The 16,696-nt window shown below is 40.2% G+C and overlaps 1 protein-coding gene across 1 annotated transcript in view; it reads left to right on the top strand.

Annotated features, from left to right (window-relative positions):
- Positions 1-16,583: 16,583 nt before the first annotated feature.
- RFX8 (regulatory factor X8) overlaps positions 16,584-16,696 on the top strand; it is a 28,532-nt gene continuing 28,419 nt past the window's right edge. Inside the window, exon 1 of the mRNA XM_061998125.1 lies at positions 16,584-16,640. Coding sequence (XP_061854109.1) covers positions 16,584-16,640 — 57 coding nt within the window. The remainder of the gene's footprint in view (positions 16,641-16,696) is intronic.

The raw sequence follows: 16,696 nt of genomic DNA on the forward strand, positions 1-16,696 counted from the left end.
CTAAAGCTGTTTATTAGATATATAGTAGAAGTAGGCTTCTGTTGATGAAGAGGGATTGACTGGAAATGTCATTATGTGTCATGCTCAGTTTGCCAGTCTTATATCATTGTCACTGGATGAGGACAATCTCCTTCAGCACAGGAGGGGTTATCAGGCGCCTTCACTACTTAACATAGATTAGCAAAACAACCTAAGACTAAAGAAACCAGTGGAGGAATAAAAACCCTGGTGGTAAGATGCTGAAGGCCAAATTCTGAGCCTAGTCTATAGCTCTATTGTATTTGGGTATCAAAGCAGACAGCTGAAGTATGCATGAGTGTGCATTCCTTCATTAATAAGGGGTTACTGTAGTACATCTTCTACTGATCCTTTTTCCTCCTCAGCTCAGTGCTTTCACTCACAGTCAGGTCCCCAGAAAGTTTACGCTGATGCAGAATGATAAAGTTGCACTTAAATAATGATGAGGCTTTCCAGAGAGTTCAATGTCCATATGGGCTCACACAGGAAACAATCCAAATTGTGCTGTGACATCACCCAGGAACGCTGGCTAAACCCAGTCTCTAGTTTTGTGTACTAACAAAAGGACAACTATAAGGGCTTGTGTTCCAGTGAAGTAATTTTCCAAGTCCTAGTCATTTCAGGCTATCAGAAGTTAGTGTAAGGGGCTGTGATTAAAAGCTACATTGACTTTGCAGGATGACTAACAGCAGCACCAATGAGACAAGCATTGAAACTGGCCACAGCATAGGCATTTTATCCCGTCTGCTTCAGAGACAGACGAACCATTGCTTTCGGGGAAATGCACAAATAGGTTGTTTTTCTCCAAACTAACAAAGCTTGTGGTTAAACCACACTGAGCTGAAAATGTAACAATCTCACAAGCCTTCAAAATGCTTTTCACTGTCACATGTAGAATCAGCAGCAGTATTTATGAAGAGGGCTGAACAGACAAAATCTGATATTGTGTGTGCTGATTACTTCTGCCCTTGAACAAAACTTCCCAGGTCCTTATGCTTCAGGCATCTCTGCTAGAGTTGAGAGCAAGTCCTTTACATCTGTGTTAAGCTGCAGAAAAGTCTTTCTACTTTAAGAGCTCAAGCACACTTTCCTGTTTTTAACTAAACCTGGATATTGCACCTAATAGACAACAGCACCTCTCTATTTATCCAGATATTTTTAATTTCTTAGAAGCAGTCATCCACATTATTAGGTGGTTTATATAATTAAAGCACACAAAAGAACAGGATAAACTGGCAGAGCATGAGCAGCTACCTACCCCACAAAAACAGACAGGGCAAAATACCACATTTAATAATATTACTAATAATTAAAAATTACTTTAGATTTAACCATGCACATCTTATTACCCAAACTTTTATCAAAGGACTTTGGGCTTTTAGCATGCACTAGTAGTTAACAAATTGGTCTTTGGGAGACTGGAAAAGCTTTGTCATACACACGCTCAAATGATCTGCCTTTCTTTAAAATTAACAGACAGTGAATACCAACCCCTCTGTCATTAATGTGTTCATCCATCCTTTATTTGAGGTTCTTCCTAATTCCTTTTAGTTCTTCCTGAAGGTGATAATCCACTCTTTAATTTAAGAGTCATGTCCTATTGCATTCCTTTTTGCATGAGGAAGAAGAAAACTGAATCAATGAATCAAACCTGTGCAAAGAAGCACTAAGCACAGTACCTCTTGATTAAATCTCATTTTCGAAGCAGAACTTGGCCCCAAGAAAGTTAACATTTCAATAGTAATTAATCATAGCATTTAAAAAACCCCAACGTCTTCTTATGTAGTGCTAAGAGTGCACCGAATTGCTCACCTGAAAGAGGAGCTGTAGATATGGCTTCGTTTTTTGCCTGTTAAAATATGACATTACTTTGGCCATTGCTCGGACACTTTTAACCCAGCTAAGGAGATGATGTGCAAGGAATAATGCTACAAATTGTGCTCATGGCTCCTGCTGTGTTTTACTGTGATGTTTCAGTGTCTCGACTGAGCAGTGAGCACACCGTTTATATGAATTGCTCAGGAGAATCCTTACTTGGAGGTTCCTGTTAGTTCCCAGCCAAGCTTCATCAGCCTGCAGGAAAGGAGTCCTCATCTTGGTATGGTTTTGTTCTCTTATACTGCTTGTGCCTAGGAACTATTAATGAAGGAGGGCAACTGAAGGAAGCTCCAAGATAGAATGGGAAAGAGCCGGGGGTAAAGTCATTTGAATGGCATGGGGCTGTTAAGGGTTTCAGAGATCACAGAATCAGAGTCACAGAATCTCAAGGGCTGGAAAGGACTTCAATAGATCATCTAGTCCAACCCCTCTGCCAAAGATGGAAGATGCCTTCAGAAAACAGTGGGTTGGATATCCTCCTTCACCATGGCCTCCAATTAAAATATAAATTAAAGAACCCACGAGAGTGAGCCAAAGGTCAGAGAATTAAAAACTGTGCATACTCACACATTCTGGAGCATCTCAGTCTCACCTGCAAGGGTCTTGGCGGTTCCCTCATCGCTCAGCTGCTGGGGTGCAGTGCTCCCGGTCAGCCTCTGGCCACTCTTCCTCCCTACTCAGTGGGGAAGAAAACATGCATCCCTCCAGGTCTTGTGACAACAGAGAGTCAGATTATGGTTGGGGGTCCTTCCCATGCATTTCACATGAGTAAATATTAGCTGCACAGAAAACAGCATTTGAATTTTAGGGATGGAACAGGTAAGGAACACCATGGTAAGGTTGGCTCTACATATTATCTATGTATTTTTACCTAGTCAAGCTACATTTCAACACAGACTGTGATGGTAACTGTAAGCACAGATGTAGCTTGGACCAGCCAGCTTGAATAAAGATGGTAGGGATAAGTTAATGCAACTGGCAAGCTACTTCAGAAACAGGTGCTGCAAGTTAATCAATTGGGCCCTGGGTGATCTCATGGGCAGAAGCAGCATATAAGGAGGTAGCTAGCAAAGGAAGGGTGGCTTTGAGTCAACTCTGGTGGTTGTATTATGTTGTCTCTGCATGTCTCTGCATGTCTCTGCATGTCTCTGCATGTCTCTGCATGTCTCTGCATGTCTCTGCATGTCTCTGCATGTCTCTGCATGTCTCTGCATGTCTCTGCATGTCTCTGCATGTCTCTGCATGTGCAGTAGTTAGACTCTCTACGTCTTTGAGTGAATATTCCTTGCACCACTACAACAGGTAACCTGCTGTTAAGATGCAGCTTCTAGAAGGATGATGTCCTGTACTTTCTAGATTTTTTTAAAGAAATGCCTGTGCACAGATCAATACAATACAGCAGTTTATACAGAAGTTCATTTACTATTTGAATCCCTAACTATACTAATGCATATAAATGGTCTGAGTGACAAAATAATTTCAGGGTAACTTCTACAAGCAAAGTGTTTGAAAACTGTTTTGTAGCTAAGGAATATGAAAATTAGAAAGCAACAAGATGACAGCTGCAGAAGCATAAAGAAGTATACCATAAGATTATCTGAAGTCATTCACATAGATCACTTGACTGTGATGGTAAATTAAATCATGCTGTTTTCCAAGAATCACTCATACTTAAAGCTGTGTATCTTCCAAAACAAAAGCTTTGTGCATTCTCAACAATATGTTAGAATCTCTTTTCATCTCTTAGGAAAATGATTAAAGATTTAATTTAAAATATTTTTCTTTGTGGCCCCTGAGGCTTCAAATGATGGAAAGTATTTCTGATTCTAACTTTTTTTTTGTACAGTTCAAAAGGAAACAATCCATTGTCTACTTGATTATTTTCAGGACAGCAGTGAAAATACATTATAAATATTTGAGAAAATGTGAAGATATATCAAAATGGATCATTTTGATTTTAAAAATATGGCATAGTTTATGAAATTAAATCAGAATCTATGCTATCCAATAATAGGGAACTCTAGTGGATAATTAACCAGCTTACTGCAAAACATAAAAAAGATTAATGATTACAAAAAGATATAATAAAAGATAAGATTTTTTCACTGTTCAGGTGAGGGAGTCCTGACGCAGGCTGCCCAGAGGGGTTGTGGAGTCTCCTTCCTTGGAGGTCTTCAAGACCCGCCTCGACATGTTCCTATGCGACCTGATCTAGGTGAACCTGCTTCTGCAGGTGGGTTGGACTAGATGATCTCTGAAGGTCCCTTCCAACCCCTACCATTCTATGAAATCTTGATAGTTGTATAGCTCAGGTTTTTCAATTGTTTTTCCTCATCTGTCAAAAACATTTTAGGATTACAGGAGAGGTTTTATTTAATTACATTTGAACGTACTGAAACCATGAGGCATGTGTCCACAAGATACTGGTCTCTGTACCTTGGAAGTGAAAAAATCTTTACATGTTCACTAGGTTTTCTTTTTTTATACAGCATGGTTAGAAAAAGAAGTTTCTTTTGTACAGCAGTTTTGGGTTATCCATTTGCAATTTTAAACTTGTTTAAGCTGACAAATATGAAGATGACGAAGAGTCATGACTTGTCATGCATGGTATCCTAAAAGTGTGTTACAATCAGTTCTAAAAGGTTTTTTGATTTTAAAGAGTTTTCAATTCAGAACGTAATTATGATGTATGGATTTGTTTATTCACAAAAAGATGAATTATGACTAGAGAAATTATTTGATCACGAGTAGCTGTGTAAAAACCCACTTTGTCAAAACAGCGAAAAAAATATTATCAGTGGCATATGTCTTGTGTTTAATAATAATCTCCACATTTTTATTTCAGCAAACATGATTCATTTCTTTTTCTCGAAAGGAAAAGGCTGCCTTTTGGGGAAACAGTAAGCATTACTGCAGGTTTGAAATACACTGCAAGGCTGAACCTCTGTGGCTTACATGAGGTATTCCTGTAGACTGAGAAATTCTGAAGAGCTGTCTCACATTCCCAGGAAGATTCTATTAAGATTAGCCTGATGTCCTATCCTCACATCCTAGCTTTTTCCCATTTTCACATCTTCTGGTCTGAACACAAAAGCAGCAGTAGAAAAAAACATATTCTTTTACAAATTTTGGCAAATTGCAGAAACTTTTAAAATACTGTTTCTGTCAAGACTGAGCTTCAAAGGAAAATGAATTTTAACTACTGCAGGTAAATGATTTTTTTAATTACAAAAAGTTATAGAAATTTTGTTTTAAAAAGTAGTTCAAGGAGGTATTGAAAATATTAAAACAGGTAATAAAACTCTGTAAATTGCTATCCACAGGAAGCAGTTCATTTGAGAGGAAAATGTATGAGGTACATTCTCTAAAATCATAGAATCATAGGGGTTGGAAGGGACCTTTAGAGATCATCTAGCCCAAGCCCCCTGCAGAAGCAGGGTCACCTAGATCAGGTGACATAGGAACATGTTCAGGCAGGTCTTGAAGACCTCCAAGGAAGGAGACTCCACAACCCCTCTGGGCAGCCTGTGCCAGGGCTCCCTCATCTGAACAGTGAAATAGTTTTTTCTTATGTTTAAGTGGAACTTTTTGTGTTCCAGCTTCACCCATTACCCCTTGTCCTGTTACTATCTTCCAATAAAGTTTTGTCTATTATTTTTCCCATAGTTCTGTCTTTTGTGATGGAAGGATGGTCACACTATCACTGGCTGCAGCTGCAATGACTCTGCCAGAGGAGAGTGGCTGTTCATTAAAGTTGCCTGGTTCCACATTGTACATTTTAATGTTCAGCAGTCATGTCATTCAAAAGTAAAGGGCAAAACCTATCTCTGTACTCTAAAGTGCAGAGATGCTGCGCTCTCCAGGTGTACTCCTGCTTAGTAACTAAGCAACCACATCCTGCATCTCTAACTCACATGCACTGATCTTACCAGAGGATTTTCATTGGCAAATTTTACCTCCAATCACTTGTAGATCTGCAGTTCATGTCTGAAATGTGCTCGTTGTAAAATTGTGAATGAATTACTTCAGTGAATAATTGTAGATGTGCAGATCATCTCATTTCTGAATTTTGTAATCCAGGTTGAAATTCTCAACTGGAGGAGTGTCTTCTATGATAAGTCAAGCAGCACTAATTTATGCCCATCCTGATTTTGTCTGGGATAGAGTTAATTTTCTTCCGTGTAGCTGGATCAGGGCTGTGTTTTGGTTTTGTGCTGGAAACAGTGTTGATAAATAGGAATGTTTTGGTTACTGCTGAGCAGTGCTTGCACAGTCTCAAGGCCTTTTCTGGCTTTCATTCTGCCCTGCCAGTGTGTGGGCTGGAGGTACACAAGAAGCTGGGAGGAAGCACGGCCAGGACAGCTGACCTGAACTAGCCAAAGGGGTGATTCCTACTGTAGGATGCCATGCCCAGTACAAAAACTGGGGGGAGTTAGTGGGAAGGAGTGGATCACTGCTCAGGAGTCAATCAGCGGGTGGTGAGAAATTGCGTTGTGCAGCACTTGGGGTTTTCTTTAGGGTTTTTTTTTTTCTTCAATTTCTCTTAAAAAAAACACAATTTTCACTACATTTATGATTACATTTTATTACTGTCGTCATGATTATATTTAATTTCCTTTTAGTTAGTAAACTGTTCTTACCTTCACCCACAAGTTTTACTTTTTTTTCCCTGATTCTCCTCCCCATCTCATAGGGGAATGAGCAAGCAGCTGCATGGTCCTGAGTTGCTGTCTGGGGTGAAACCACCCATACATCTTTTCATCTATACTGTTACATTTTTTTTAACCAACGAGTGTGAATGTTAATTGTCCCACTGGCTGTTTTGCTTTGCTTCATCCACACAGACCACAACATTTAAGTTGAATAAGTAATCAAAACACTACCAGTTGAAATTTCTGAACTGCCTTTTGGTGACCCAACATTTGAATTGAATATTTGCTTCCCATGAGTAGGTCACATGGGAATTCTCACAGAAAAATAGTTGTGCTAGTAAAGCTCACATGATCACATATTCAAAGACAAAAAAAAGAAAGGATTACAGCCACAGTTAAATTGGAGTTCCTTCTTTGAATGCAAATGAATATTTAGGGTATGTATTCACTCAACTATAGTCCTTGCCCATGCAAAACTTCAACAGCAGCAACCTGAGGGCCAGTCCCATGTTACAAATAGCACACAGCTGAAATAAGAAGTTTGAAGAGGTGGAAATTTTTTATATGAGCCATCTGAGGGACACTGAGCACTAAGAAATTGTCAGGAATACTAGGGTGTAGTTCAAGATCAATATCACAAATCAGGACCATAAATCGGACACTGATCAGTCCAGAAGCCCACTGCAGCTGCTCATACTCCAACTCGCTCAGAGCACCTTCATGTCAATGCAAAGCCGTGGAGGCAGAGTATAAACATGAAAACTGCTCATAAATATATATAAAGTATAAACATGCAAAAGGGGACTTTGTATCAAATGTTTCACAAGGGTTGACTTTGTCATTTATTCCAATAGAGACAGAGAGTATAAATTAATATAGAAGACATCTTCTCATCCTAAACAACATCTTCTCATCCTAAACAACATCAGCCTAATCTAATTTGCTAAATTGGGAAAAAAAATCACACTCTCATTCTACCAGAGCAATTGTTCCCAGCCTTTATTAAGCTTCACGTTTGCTGCTTGCTTTGCTGCAGAACCAGCACGGTCTGTGTGGTCTCACAATATCTGTATCTATTCTAGCTGCATCAGATGGCCTAAGAAAAAGAAACCATCTCTCTTTATAAAATGGCTTTGTCTATATCTTTCCACTGCTGCAGCTACAGCAATGCTACTGCTAGCAACATAAATGAATGTTCTACTTATTTGAACAAAAGCCAAACACAGACAAGTCACAAATGCTTCAGATGCAATTAAGAAAGAGACCGTGCAGCAATTATGGAATAAATTAGGTTGCCAAGGATGTCTGGACGGTGTCTAGTCCACCCCTTGGCTCAAAACAAGATCCTGGTGGATGTGAAAAACTCAGATGGGTCCTGGGACTTTCAAGTTTTGTTACTCCTACAGCGGTTATGTGGTAATCCTTATTAAGTCTGTTAGGGTGTTTTCTCCCTCACATTTACCAGTAGTCTCAGATACAAGTATTATATGAAAAGATCATTTATGTAACTATAAACAAGACATAAATCATGCTATCTCCCATCACATATTCTGCTCTGAACAGCAGAAGATTTGTAAAAGAATCATAGGAATATAGGACTTGCAAGAATAGTTATACAACTGTATACAGTTTTAATTGTATTGCCGCTTCCAACACTACATGCACACAGTACTTCTTTGATATGCCACTTTGGTCTAAGACATTCAAAAGGTGGGAAGATAAAACTACCTCACTCCTATAATACATGCTTTACCTTCAAAGAACTGTTGAGGTAGGATTTGTATTTATTATGATAGAAGTCATTCTAAGAGCAGGTTAACTAACTGCATTGTCATTTAATTATGTCAAATTTAGTATGCCAAAGCTGTCAACAAACACTTTCAAGAAAATTACTGCTTAATCTAGCTGTTTAAGTGAAACTCTTCTACCTGTCAAAAGACAGTACCTCTTTACCCAGTAAAGTCTGTATTTTTGCTGGTGGAGGAGGGAGATGTTTTCTCTCTTTCAAAAACTTTTGTAGCTGGACTTGGGTATATTTCAAAGCTGCCCTTAATGCCATTCCTTCTTTCAAAACTAATTGATTTCCTGCGTAAACATTCCTGATACACAAGCACAGTCAAGGGTCATTTGCATTTGGTCTGCAAATCAGGCACAAGACCTAATGTCAGAGCTGTTGTTTGATCCAGCAGACTCTGAGACTTTTTGTATGACTCACCCCTGCTTTTATTGGAAAGAAAATGTTTCTGTTCAAATTACATGCAAAACCAGCATCACTATTTCAGAGTTTAAGGCACAGCTGTTAATAATGGGTTGTCCTATTAAGTAGAAAGTTAACTCCAGTATACATCCAGAATGTAGAAAACAAAACAAAAAGCACAGAAAGAATCAATGGGGGAAGCACAATAAAATGCCACTTAGACTTGGAGGATCAAACATAGCATCTTCTGCCAAGCAGAAATGAAGCAGTTGCTTTCCCCTACAAGCATTACCTCAGCCACTTCTGGACAGATAGGCTTTTATCCATATCTCCATCTTCATGAGTCACCATATGAATTGTTGGCTGCCCTGAGCTGGTCTGAAGAGGGAGAAATATAAAGAGCAGGTGTCATCAGCACATGGTGGAAACTGCAGTCAGTTCTACAGTCACTTCCTACAAGCACTGCATGTACTGGGGGCACAAAGGGTGGCTGGAAGAGTCTCGGGGGAAGTGTTCACACCACAGTCTCTTAGGATGAGAGGGACAGAGCTGCTTAGATAGACCCTGCTACCACTCGTGGCAGGACCAAAAGCAGTCAAAGAATACAGAGACACATAGAAACGTTGTTGTGGGACCCTCATTCATCTTAGCCAAAAGGAGATCGGTAGCCAACGCTGCCCTGAGCAACACGTAGGATTATTGTTGTACCAACAGAGATAAGTGTCTCAGTTGCTGTGTGGAAGAAATTTCCTCTTAGTATCCCCACCAGGCACTCCAAAACTGGGTGATCTGAGACGGTCTCAGGACTGGAGCGATTGCCAATGACTGTCCCCCATCTCATGTCATCCGACCCTTCACATCTTTCACAATCTCTTAATCATGCAATAATTGCATTGTTTGAATCAGTTCATTCCAGTCCTGACACATCCCAATTTACATCTTATTTTGTGTTCCCAGCTCTGTCATTAATGTTTAATGCCTTAATTCAGCCATCAGTCCCCACTCAGCAAAACAATTCAGCTAAGTACACATTTGAAGTTGAGCACTTTCTAAAACACTTTACTGAAATGAAGTAGTCTTGCGCACATGTTGACATGTTTTGCTGAGCTGGGGTTTCATCCACAGAAGGGTTTACTTTCCATAGGCACTTAGGAGAGGAGCCTTCACCTTCCTCATGTCCATTCATGTGCAAGCGTGTGGCTTGTGAAGGGCACGGAATTTTCTATAACCTCAAAGCACCATGCTCAAGGAGAATGTAGCTGCAGTCCTGTTTTGGTTTTGCAGCTGTTCCAAATGCCATGATACAACCAGATATAATCTTTGGTATTTTCTAAATTCTGACAAGTGATGTATTTCAAACTAAAGTTTGAAAGATAGCTATGTCTCTGAAGATCTCTGTTCACAGTAAACCTATCGAATGGAGGTAATGCCTGGTCATTGGCATTACTCAGATCTCAAGAGAAAGAAAAATCTGTAAACCTTTGCACAGATGTCATTCCATTTCCAGTAGGTCAACTAGTAGAGACAAAAAACTATCATCAAAACAACAAAATGTACTGATTGATTTCTCAAAGCAGGATATTTACCTTTGTCTACCAGAACACTTACTCCAACACTGAATAATTTCTTTTAACTTTTCATATTGAAAATTTGATATTTTGTTGCTCCAGGGCCTTGATTTGATGGGTGGCAGAGAGGGATTTGGGTTCTTGTTTTCAATTTTCAACCTCTTTTACCAATTTCTTTTTTATAGCAGAATAAATTAAATAAATACCATTGAGGCTTTTTCAACTCTAGGGGAAAATACAATTTATTACAGTCATATATTTTTATTACTGCTGGTAGTGATGGAAGCAGTAGTGGATTCACTTGCTTTCATGACTTTTATACATACTTTAGCTTAAGTGCTTAAATAAGCATTTGAGAGATGTTAGCACTTCACTGTTCCTTTACAAGACAGCTGTCACCAGCAAGAGCTCTTACATGGTCTGCTTACCTCACAAACTATCCAAATCTCAGAAGGTATCCAAATCTTCTCTTGAATATTAGGAGAGGTGTGTGGAAAGACAGTAATCTGAAGAGCCAATTTTGTGCTAAAGATATCGACTGCAACAAGATGTCCGGTACCTAAAGTTTGATTTAAATTTGCTCTAGTTATAGGTGAAAGCCAGAGAGGGAAGGATTTTCCTTATCACATATTTTGACCTAATTTTATGTCAACATTTTGATTAGCCGAAGTGCATGATCATTAAATACTCTTTCATTTTACTCAAGGAGGATGTCCATGACAGCGATAAAGAGTACAACTTTTAGCTTCTGCAAGAATAAAGACCTACTGCAGGCTGACCTAGTGTACAACCACCCAGTCCTATCTAACTGGATTAAATTGAAGAAGTAGATTTTAGGTTTTCAATCAAATTCTACTAACTCCTCTTTCTTCCTACCCCCGCCTCCCCCCCTCAACAAAAAAATTATATTTATTTGAAAGGTTAAAGAGATGTTTTCTGAGAAACTAGAAAATCCTAATTAGATAACAGCTGTATCAAATTTGAACAGCACACAGATCTCTTTTATTATTATGATCTGGAAACTGGGTGAGAGAAATTCTGTTACCACTCAAGCCACAGAGAACAAATAACTGGACAGTTTCATTGAGCAACATTCACTTCCTCTCACTGAAACTTTTCTGAGGTGTTGTCCAGGGACTTCTTGATATGTGTGAGTCCCCATGTTTCAGTTTGTCACCACAGAAATAGCCCATTTATCTTTTTTCAGCTTTAGATAAGCTTAAAATGGGGTGTTTTTTCCTCTTTAGGCACCTTTGGGCCTAGAGAGCTTCACAAACTTTGTGGAGTTTCAATAGTACCAAAAAGTCAGTTGTTGGTCATGAACCTTGAGAGCTACAATCAGGATTCAGAAGCACGTGCAAACATGTAAACAAGCTAGTTGTTGGAAACTGGAGATGCGGCTTCTTCTTCCTCAGGTATATATTAAGTGGAAGGCACTGCTATGACTGCAGCCCATGTCAGGCACAGCTAAATCATTGTGAGCGTGCTGGGCAGAGATCTACTGCAAAACCTACCTCAGAAGCTCTGAGAGTACTTACATGGCAAAACCAAGCTAGTCTTACAGTTGCTGGCTCTTAAAACAGCTAGTTTAAAGAAACTTGAGAAAGCTGTCACTCTACAGTATTTGCAGGGGTGTTTGATGTGTAAGCTGAAGGTGAGTACACTTAGGAGCTAGAAAATCATGACCAAGAACTGTAACTACTGAGGGAAGCTTCCAGAACAGGTTATTAAGGACAATTATTGATGACACAGATTGTACTGGTTACACTGTCTACACTAACCTGTGTTTGGGGCAGACATCATTTTCAAAGCGAGGGAAAGTTCATTGAGTGAATAGCACTTTCCCACGAGATTCTCAACACAGCACAAGGCTTTACAGATTAAAAGCAACATGTATTATACATGACATCTGTATGCACTGCTCTCCAAAAGCGAGCTACGTTGAGGGAATAGAAAACCAGCAACCTTCCACTATTAAATTCCCCTGTCCCCTGTCCCCTGTCCTCCCTCAACACTTTTACTTGTGCTATCTACCGACACCTTGGCTTTGGTCACCTCCTCGTAACATAGCACGGATGCCAGTGTGCATCGATACGTGGGCTTTTAGCAGGTAATTAACACGAGGAAGGCAGGGTCGCGGCCGAGAAGCTGAGCTCTGGCGTAACCCAACGCCACCTGCTAGGAAGCTTTCAGGCTGCTCCAGCCATACATAATTTATTTTCGCCAGTCACACGGCAGCGCAGCTCATTCCGCAGAACGGCCACTTGAGATGGAGAAGCGCTGACAGGGTTTCGGTGGGGCCCGAGTGTGGAGGGGAAGGCTCCACGCGGGAGAGCCCCACCGACCCTTCTTGCACGTCGGCATCCAGCCCGACCCCCCACCCCGTCCGCCGCACGGACCCGCGCACGGGGAACCGCACCCCGGGGTTACACAGCGCCCCCCCGCCACACCTCCACCCCACCCCACCCCGCCCCGCAACCGCCGTCCCACTGACCAGTACCCAACGGCCCGTCCCGCCATGGCCGAGCGCAGAGACATCTCCCGCATCAAACAGTCCGTCACCTACTGGTGCGTGGTTGCTTTCCCCTTCCCCGTCTCCTCCACTCCCCTCCCCCGCCCCGGCCGGCTGAGGGTGGAGGGAGGTGAGTTTGGCAGAGGGAGTATGACTGTTTCAGAGGACAAAAGTCCGGTTTGTTGTAGGGATGGTGCATAATCGTTGCCATGAGTGCAGGGCAGTTTCACCGAAAGTCTCCTAGCACGGGTCTTACTGATGTGCAGGCAGTTTGACATGGCAGGGGTGGGGAAACAAGACCCTGAGACCCATCCCTGGCTGGACCGCTGGTGACTGATAAGATGAAAGCACACTTACATGCTGAGGAAACTGGCATGGTTTAGTCTGGAGAGGAGGAAGCTGAGAGGAGACAAGGTCACTCTCTACAACTACCCGAAAGGGAATTGTAGCCAAGGTGGAGATTAGTTTCTTCTCCTAAGTAATAAGTGATAGGACAAGAGGAAATAACCTCAAGTTGTGCCAGGGGAGGTTTAGGTTGGACATTAGGAAGAACTTTTACCAAGAGGATTATTAAACTTTAGAATGGGCTGGAGTCACCATCCCTGGAGATATTTAAAAGACATGTAGATGAGGTGCTGAGGGATATGGTTTAGTGATGGCAGTGTGAGGTTAGTGACTGGACTCAATCTTACAGTCTTTTCCAACCAAAATGATTCTGATTCTGTGATTCTGTACTGACATTCACAGTGATCCTTTGTGTTTGACGTTCTCTGAGGTTGTATTTCCTTGAGGTGAAGGTAATGGTTGAATTCCTCAGTCAGATAGTTTCAAGTGGTGGAGCAAGGTTGTCACCATCATTTTCTTGTGCTTTAGGAAGAGCGTCATCTTCCACATGAGAACAAAAGAGAACAAAGTCAGGGTTACCTCCCTTCTTTCCCCAAGTACACCTGAGTCCAGCTAGTAAACAGTGTTGGAATGGAACAAGACATACAAGAGAATGACTTGATCTCAATTAGCTCAACAGCTAATCTCAATTCTTTTTATTTTCCCTCTTAATAATACTTAAGCAGCAGGAGTTAGTCTGTGTTTTTGCTCTGACACGAATACCACTACTCTCATTTTAAAAGGACTGAAGGAAGAGATTCATCCAAAGTTATCCAACAAATTTGAAACGCTGCATAAAACTGAATCCTTGAAAGGATGAAATGATGATTTAAAAAAAAAAAATTATAACAGCCTTCTGAATCATGTTATGAAATTTTTATATATTCATCTGAGTGCACTGACAATACCAAACCAGGTTTCGATCCAGAAATGGTGGATCAGCAGACGTGCAAACCTGTATAGTGGCCTGACTGCCAAAACTTTGCAGTTAACAATTTAACAACCCCAAAACCCAGGAGTCTATGTGAGATCCTCGAACCCATCGTATTACAAACCCCACAGAAAGTGTGGATTGAGAGTAATAGATAAATGAAGGGGGTCTTTCACCACGGGCTTTTTCTTTAACCTTCGTCCTCTTCCCTTGCCACACTTTCCTCTTTTTTTTTTAGTCTTCACTAACAGTTTTGTTTTAATGTGTGCCATAAACACGCAGGTTTTGATAACCTCAAGGCTAACAGGCAAGAAGAGGAGCACTGTGCTCTTTTCTGTATGAATGGGTTTTTTTCCTGATAGACAGTATTTTTGTATTATGTGTCAGCACCAATAATGTGTTTGACTTGTTTTTTAGAAGAGGCTGGCAGTTTGATAGATGGCAATTTCATGAACTGAAATTCCCAAATATTTCATCACTGTGCAGTTAAATGCTGAGACAAAACTATTGGCAGAAACCAGCTACTGAAGCATGAATTAATTTCTGCTGCACTTCCAATGACTTTTGTTTTATTAAGGATGAATTTGGGCTTAGGTTTAAGGTCCGCTGGGACTGCTCAATTACAAAGGGTTTTGAGATGGTTGCTCTAGAAGAAATAAGATTTTCTGCCTTGAAGAAATTCTTGAAGGCAGAGCTCGGCCAGGTCTCTTATCTAGAATAGATTTAATTTACCTTTCAGCCCTGTGAAGGGAAATAGTCCATTGGCATAGCAGATTCCCTGTCTTTGGTTTAGGTCACGTCTAGCCACAAAACCTTTGCTGCTGGGTGGTAGGGCTGGAGGTGATGAGGAGCTGGTGAGGCACCTAGCACAGCTCAACCCTGATGCTTGGCAATGCCAGTGTCTTGGTGAGTTAGTGAGTGGGAAGGTGGACTCTGAGGAGGTAAAAGCAAGGCATATCAGGGCCTTTTGATAGGGAGAGGGAAACCTGGGAGAGGCAGTTAGCCTTCTCCCCTGGAGAAAGGGGAAGAGGCACAAATAAGAGGTGAGGTAGACATTGTCAGGCTGCACAGCCATAATCTTGTTCAGTCAGTTCTAGAAAGCCAGTTTGCTGAAGACCTTATCCACTCTCTACTTCCAATACAGCTAATACAGAAAGATAAGCACTGGGCCGCATGAAATCAGGCTACTAATAAAAGAGAGGATGCTGATTTAACATCCAACTGGCTTATCTCACCTGATGATTGATTATGAAAAGTCTGGTTTCTCAACTAACTCCACTATCAATAAAGACACAGTGAGTAACTGGCACTGTGCTGCACTAGCATTCAGACGATAAATTAATTAAATATGCATAAATCATTTGGTATAATGGAAGCAGAGTCAGAGTAAAAAAACACTATCACATAATCAGTGTGTCATGCTTTGAAAATTAATCTCTGCTCCAGCTTTCCCCCTGTATTTCTACTGTAGGAGGCTATTATCTTCTGACATTGAAACCATAGGCATTATCTCATAATTAAAGGTCTTTTTTTTCTGGTGAAGATAATACCTTAGGCTAATAAGTAATTAAATTTACGTCTTCCTCACCTTGTTCACGTAAGTAGTTGTATTTACTTGACTATAGCCATTCTGATAAACAGGATGATTAAGGGATTTAGCCAAAGGATGAGTGTTTAAACACCTAAATCACTGTCAGTCCTGGCAGTTCTTTTATATAGTAACTGTAAATTAAAATTCTGTTCTTTTATTAAACTTGTGTTAAAATCTGTGGGGTTCTATGAGAACAGAATTTGGTCCATCACAGTTTCTGCACGCACCATCCCAAAACATCATATGGACATTTCAGATGCAAAAAAGCTCATCATATTATCTTTGGTGTAGCAGAGACCTCTGTAATTAGAAGATCAAAGGTACATCCTATTAGAGAGATGCTAACACTTTGTATGTTGGTGTTAATGTTATAATGATATTACTAAGCTGTATATTTTATTAAAAACTATGAAACCTAGTTAATTTATTAGTAGAGTCTCACATGACCTCTCTTACACAGTGCAAACTAGGAAAGTAGAACTTAAAAAGCTAAAACCAAACATAGAATATAGATATAGATATAGATATAGATATAGATATAGATATAGATATAGATATAGATATAGATATAGATATAGATATAGATATAGATATAGATATAGATATAGATATAGAGATATTTTCCCCCAGAATATAAATTAATATAAAAGAAGTAACTCTTTTTATTTTTATTCTACACTTCTATAAAATCAGAGTAATCATTACAGAGTTCACTGTAAACCTGGTGAGCTATTAAAATCACAAGCTAGCAACTCTCTTCTAATTTTGGTGGTTTTGTTTTAAAGGATCGCTGATAACTTATGTTTGCGTGAAGGATGCACTGTACCGCGTTCTCTGTTCTATGAGCTGTACATGAAAACCTGCAGTCCAAATTCCTACTGTCAAGTAAATTCATCCACCTTTGGAAAGGTACAGAGTAGAGATATATAAGATAAGAAGCAGAGAAACCCAAATGTAAAACCTGC

This window comes from Colius striatus, chromosome 1 (assembly GCF_028858725.1).
Source record: "Colius striatus isolate bColStr4 chromosome 1, bColStr4.1.hap1, whole genome shotgun sequence".
Lineage (NCBI taxonomy): Eukaryota > Metazoa > Chordata > Aves > Coliiformes > Coliidae > Colius > Colius striatus.